This window comes from Pagrus major, chromosome 4, assembly GCF_040436345.1.
Source record: "Pagrus major chromosome 4, Pma_NU_1.0".
NCBI lineage: Eukaryota > Metazoa > Chordata > Actinopteri > Spariformes > Sparidae > Pagrus > Pagrus major.
This window is the reverse complement of record NC_133218.1, coordinates 28,018,862-28,025,362: the sequence shown is the minus strand read 5'-3', so window position 1 is coordinate 28,025,362 and position 6,501 is coordinate 28,018,862. Positions and strand designations below refer to the sequence as shown.

At 38.7% G+C, this 6,501-nt stretch overlaps 1 protein-coding gene across 1 annotated transcript in view; it reads left to right on the top strand.

Moving 5' to 3' along the window:
• Positions 1-1,902: 1,902 nt before the first annotated feature.
• csmd1a (CUB and Sushi multiple domains 1a) overlaps positions 1,903-6,501 on the top strand; it is a 297,982-nt gene continuing 293,383 nt past the window's right edge. Inside the window, exons 1-2 of the mRNA XM_073463855.1 lie at positions 1,903-1,917; positions 2,282-2,523. Coding sequence (XP_073319956.1) covers positions 1,903-1,917; positions 2,282-2,523 — 257 coding nt within the window. The remainder of the gene's footprint in view (positions 1,918-2,281; positions 2,524-6,501) is intronic.

Sequence of the window (6,501 nt, the reverse complement as noted above, 5' to 3'; positions counted from 1 at the left end):
AATGACGAAAGAGGAGTAGAGTGGATACACAGAGGGTTGAGAGAGACACAGTGAGCCGTAGTGGAGGATCCTTAAACCCTGATTGTTTTCTACCGTGTTGCTTGGTTTCTCAGCTTTTACATGTGGAACCACATGGTTACGCCTTCGATGCCGCGGCAGACAAACAATTGGAGTTGCATGCTGTGTTTTTTCCTTGAAATCTTTTTGCATAATTCAGTGTTTGTCAATTAAAGCTACTTCGGTAAGCTAGTGTTGACATAGCTGATAAAAGTAGAGGGGGAACGGTACACAGACGATACGCTGGTTTAGGAGACACTGTTCAGTGGGAGTTTGGTACAGGAAGGAAACTAAATTGCCAAATTTATAAGGATCGGTGTGTGAAGTGTTTCCATTCACATACCTTACGATTGTGGAGGAATACCCACGCACAGTCCCTGTCTTATCCACGGCAGACATTTTGACTTAACTCAAAGCAGGAAAAGCACAGGTGTGACCAATAATGTTAATGATTGCTCCATTCTGTTAAGTGTCCCTGGAAGCAACGTCTGTGAGTGAGCGTGCACAGTACCAGATCCCAGGAACTAGCTCACCGAAATTGAATGCAGCCATCATTAATGTTGCAAAATTCACCTGTGCTTTTGCTGCTTTAATGAGTCAACATGTCTGCCGTGAAAAATGTCCATCTGTCTCAGTTCTTTTCCACCAAATTATCTCCCGTTCTTGAAGGGGTTCTGTTCAAGATTCTTGAAACCCCGGTGCTACCTACCAAGCCAGCCGTGTTTCCACCAGTTTTGAGCAGAGCCATTGTAACAACAGCAGCCTGGAGAATATGACAGACCCACTTCAGTTTGCTCCTCGGGTCAATGAAAACCTGCTATTTCTTGGTTCAGCTTGGAGCCAAAGTTCCAGTTCCTGAACCAATTTATTTTTGGTTGAAATGCTTTGAATCGTTCAAAAGTAGGTGCATGAACCCTCTCTCAACAAACCCCTTTCGGTTGTAATCCGACCGGGAACCCGAATTGTTCCTTGGTTCTGTGTTATGTGCATCATCTTTTGTGGCTGTTTGTACTGGACCATAACCCCCGTGCCATTATGGTTCACCACAAATATACACAAACTGTTACAGCTTAGGTTTTTCGTTTTAGTGTGCTTATGTTTAGTTCTGTCTTGGGTTACGTCTGCTTCGTTTTTGTCCACTGTGGTTACATGTATAGCTTTCAGCTTATTGTTACACATTAAATTAGGTTTTGGCAGCTTTAAGAGCTGCTTATCATTTATTTACTGCCTTTTTTCTCTCACTGAACTTCACACTTAGGGTAAAAGCTTTTCATGAATTCTTCAAAACCTAGCCAGCTATATAGTCTGATCCTCTGTGTACTGTGTGGCTGTGTTCTCTCCTGTGTTCATACATGTGTATGCAAGTATTTTAAATAATTTCTAAAAATGCAGTAAAAAATAGCTGCATGTGAGCTGGCTTAGTGCTGTTATTGGCGGTGTGGGTATGCGTGTGTTAATGTGAGTGTGGGTCCATGTACTTAATGTAAACAATATAAGCTCAATGTTCATCTATTCACTGTGGTGGTGGGGGGATGTAAGGGTTGTACAAGGTCTTCTGTCTGTATGTTATATCGTTTGAGGGTTGAGCACCCATCATGGGATACGAATGAATGAACAATCTGATCACACGGTACATGCTGTTAAAACAACACCAGCACAGTATTCTGTGCACTGTTAAGTGTTTGTAACTGTATGTGTCATGGGAAGTTATTTCTGGTCTGAGATCAGTAGATCAGAGAACTAACATTGTCAGGAGAGAATGTACTCATACTCTGGCCATCCGCATGAAAGCTTCACATGGCATATGCATGGTGTCATGGGAGGCTGTGAGGCATATGTTACATTATGTTGGAGATGCATGTGAGGACAAATGCTTGTTAACTCTTGTGACACTTGGCTTGGCACAGAGTGCATATTTAAGCTGTGCTAAGTGTTCATCAAACCCACAATCTATTCCATTATCTCTAAAGGTTTTGGAGGATAGAATTTGAAAAATGCATGATTAACTTTAATGACAGTGGTGTGAATCTACATTCACTCGTAATTTTCATGTCCTGAGCTCTGCACAGAATTTGGCAAACCTTAAAGCTAAAGGCAAAAAAAATGTCAAAGTCTGTATCTTTAGACTCAGAAGTATGCAAGCCGGGAATGAAAGCTGTAGTTTCAGGTCTAAATGATATAACTCAGTGCATGATGAAACTCTGAGATTGTTATTTCTAATAAGATTTTGTGCCATCTCTCTCTTTCAGCTGAATCTTGTGGTGGTGTAGTCCAAGGACTGAATGGTACCATAGAATCACCGGGTTTCCCGCACGGCTATCCCAACTACGCCAACTGTACGTGGCTGGTAATAACAGGGGAGAGGAACCGAATCCAGCTTACCTTCGTCACGCTGGCGCTGGAGGAAGACTTTGATATTGTATCAGTTTACGATGGACAACCATCGCCAGGCAACTTGAAAATGAGGTCAGAAATTAATCTCTTATTTACAATCTGGTCTTTTTTCCTGCTCTTCTGTTGATCTCTTTACCCTCTTTCTCTTCAAACCCCTCTGACTGTCTCAGTTTGAGTGTAGCCTGCTGTCCTCTGAAGCCCTGCTCATCTACCTCCTCTGAACAAAAAGTTGACATGTGGACAGCAGCACATTTCTTTGAATACTTATTTTGCTTAATGGGAAATGACACAGTGTCAAAGAACAGTAAGTGTCAGCTTTAATTTGACTGGCTTTTCTGTTGAATTGGATCAAAAGTTTATAAAAGGACACCCATTTCGGTGCATGGGCTACTATTTTTCACGCTGACAAAAGTAGTTGGGCCAAAATAAATTGAGATTTGACAAAGCAAAGATTTAACTCGGCAATGCTTCTGGGAAGAACATTTTGTCTTCTAAAACTTAATCAGTAACACAATACACTGGAATATAATATATTTAATACAATTTAGATACTAAGTTATAGAGAAAGTTTAAAATTAGATGGTGAAAAGGATTTATTTTTGTACGATATTGAAAAGTTTGGTGTTAAATTTCTGCATTTGAAAGCACTGACATTGCTACATACATAGTTGTCTTTGCACTTTCCCTTCATACTTACTTTTTGCTTTGACAGAGAGGTAAAGACAATCTGCATATAAAAATCACTCTTAACGCTACTCCTGTGCACAGGAGTAGCGTTGAGAGTGATTTTTACCAGTTGTACCACATGTGTAGTTTCATGAGAGGTCAGTAAACATAGCCTAACTTCAGGACTCAACACCTTCCACCATGAAAAGGCGGGCATATTGAACAAAAAGTGTAACAACTATATGATATTATTGTCATTACTTTTCAAAACTGTAGCAGTGTCCGTGCAGAAATCTATTTCAAATTTGGATGTGTCAATCTGGTCCTAAGGATCGGTACAGGGGCCAATCTAAGCTGATCCATTTTGTTTGTTGTTTGTTTGTTTAATAATTCTTTGAATCTGGCCATGCAATGTGCCAACTAAACTCCTCATATAAGCCTGTTTACATGAGATTTATGGCTTTAACAGTACTGGAGTATGAATGACATTTAAGGATATTTTATTTTGTTGTTTATTTTTAGTCATATTTTCAACTGAAATTGTGCCTCTCCTTGATGAGCTTAAGGCAATGTGTCAAAGATCTGTTCTGTAATTTAGGGTTTTAGACCCAAAGGCCCATGAACGGACATGTCTGGCTTATTCCGTGTTACCTGTGTACCTAAGAGCTATGGCAGGAAATACAGGTCTGGAAAAAGGAAAAAAAAACAAAAACAAAAAGGCTAATCACTTTGTTGTAAAGAGTAAGGATTTTACTGCTCTGTAAAACATTAAGGCACAGATGGAACAACGGCAGAACAGAAATTGGTTTCTGTATTACATGTGATATACTGTAAGCTGTACTTTTCAAACTGAGTTTTCTTTCTCTGGCAGTGTTAAAGCTGTTAAGGTAGGTAGTCCCCAGAAAGAGAGTAAATGACATAAGAACACAGAAGAAAACAGAAAAGAAAGTACTTATAGAACTATAGATGAGGCAAAAGAAAAAAAAAAAGATTCTTATCTTTTACAATTCAGGATTAATTCACAAATCCCAGATTAAGTTCCTTATAACACATTTATAATGTTGCAATTAGCATAGAAGCTAAATACGATGCTCCGGAGGCGAAACAGGTAAGGATTTAAATGCTCCCTTATTTGAATGACTTTACAATCTCCTTGTGAAGAAAGAGCATGATATTACTCATATAATATGCAGCTTTTACTGTTGATTTCAGGTTCAGTATGCTGCACATTAATATATTAGGTTATTGAATCAGAGACACTGAGTGTTTTTCTTTAATCTATTGCCAGTGGAATTTTTAGCTGACCATGCAAGTGAAACTCGCAGAGTGCAGAAGCATTTAGTTTTATATTAGTAAATGTTAAATGACCTACAATCAGCAGGCTGCCTTCTACAGCACTGTAAGCAATGCAAAAAATATACAAATAGTAACTTTTCATTTAATAAAGCTAAAAGTGAAACTTGTTAATTTGGAAAGAAATAAGATTGAATCATAAAATTGACAAAGAGACTGTGAGCTTCAACACACCAACAAAGCTCATGGGCCCACATGGAGAGCCTCACTGCTATTTGAATGTGCCTTTTTTTTTTTTTTTTGTTATGCAAGTTGACTATGAAATCGCCTCCAGTATGCCGATGTAACTCACGATTACACAGAGCTATCTAGTGGATCACCTAAATCTTGTATTTTCTCTGTTGATAAAAAAAAAAAAATGCACAGGAAAATGCAAGACATTTGTGAATTGGCAGCTTCAGTATTTGGTGAGTTGTAGGACTGTAATATCATTGCAGGAAGGACGAATAGGGCAGCATCTACAGAGCTGGCAACCTGGAGGAAGCTTATTCATAGTTCTGTGCTTGTGTGTAGGAGGGATGAGCTGGGAATGCACCAAGTAGTTTTGAGGTTGGTGGTGCAGTTAGTGATAACAATGAGTTTTTCCTTGAAAACATTATATAGCTGTATTGTGTGTCAGTGCTCGGGCACCAGTAGAATACTTTTTTATCCGACTGGCTGGAGGAGAAAAATGTAGACTGCAGACTATACTGAGTGGTGGGTTTGTGTTGAGGCTCAGAGCAAGTACTTCTTGTTTTGTGCAGAGTTCCACCATCAGGGTTTCTCTCTGTTTGTTGGCTTCCTCAGTTAACACAGCTATTTATTAAGACTGAATCAGTATATAGGTAAGAAATAAATAAATGTGTATTCAGGTTATCATGACTCTGAAAAATTCAGATGCAAGTGTTTCAGACAGTTAGATGCCAGAAAAATGTTTGATTGTGGCACATAAGCTGCCTTTGGCTTTTTAGCTCTCAAATCCCAAAACTAAACTCTCGATTAGAATCCTAATTTCTCCAGTACGATATTTTTGTATGGCGGATGCTGGTTGTGTCAAATCGTATTTGAAGTTCCCATGGAAATGCTTGCAGAGTGCTTTTTTCTTGCTTCAGCATGTGCTTCCATTAAAAACAGGCACCTAGAAAGGGACGTGTCATGGATATAGATTGGCGTTTACATTTTCCGATCGATCTAAATGCACGTTACAGCCCCATGAACACGGCTTCTGAGACCAACAGAGCAAGTTTGACAGCAGAAAACACAGTAATGAGGTGGGTTTTTTTTAAAGGGTTTGGCTCCTGGCACTCCATGGCTGAGTCCACTAGCTGCATGGCTAACCAAGCTAACTAGCAAACTGCAGCAGTTCGTAGTTACTTTAGCCTCTAAAATACCATTTAGAACAATCTTTTTGCCAATGTCAGGCCAGATACTGACAACAGATGGCGCAGACATATGTGATAAAAAAAAATAATAAAATAAAAACTAAACACATTAGCACTGATTTTAACATCAAGGGGACTTTGTTTAAGCTATTCATTTAGCAGCTCTTTATGAGAGCTTTAGCCATGTGGCTGTTTGTGATCTTGGCTTTATCATTCTACCCATTGCTTGTGTTTTGGCTCTACATTAAGCTGATATGACTGAGGGAGTTTACTTTAGGCTTATGTTATGCTTGGCCTCACTGAACTGTGGCGTGATTGTATCACAGAATAGTCTGCCTCAAGAGACTCCTTCAAAATACAGATTAATGAGATCCTTTACTATGGTAATTTCCAAAATGTCTTCTAAAAAAAGTAAAGTCCTAATATGTCTGTGAAATGAGCTTGAACAGCAATAAAGTATACAGGGAAAAAAAAATCAAAAGAAAGTACTTTATGAACAAAATGAAAATCAAATTAAAATACGAAAATAAATTAAAAACCAAAATTGATCTTTTTTAACCTCTCCTTTTATCTGATCGCCTGTTCACGTCCTTCCCTCTGTTGTGTTTGTCTTTCTTTTTTTTTCTCTTCTGCTTTTCAGTTTATGAAAATGTATCCTTATTTAACTTAC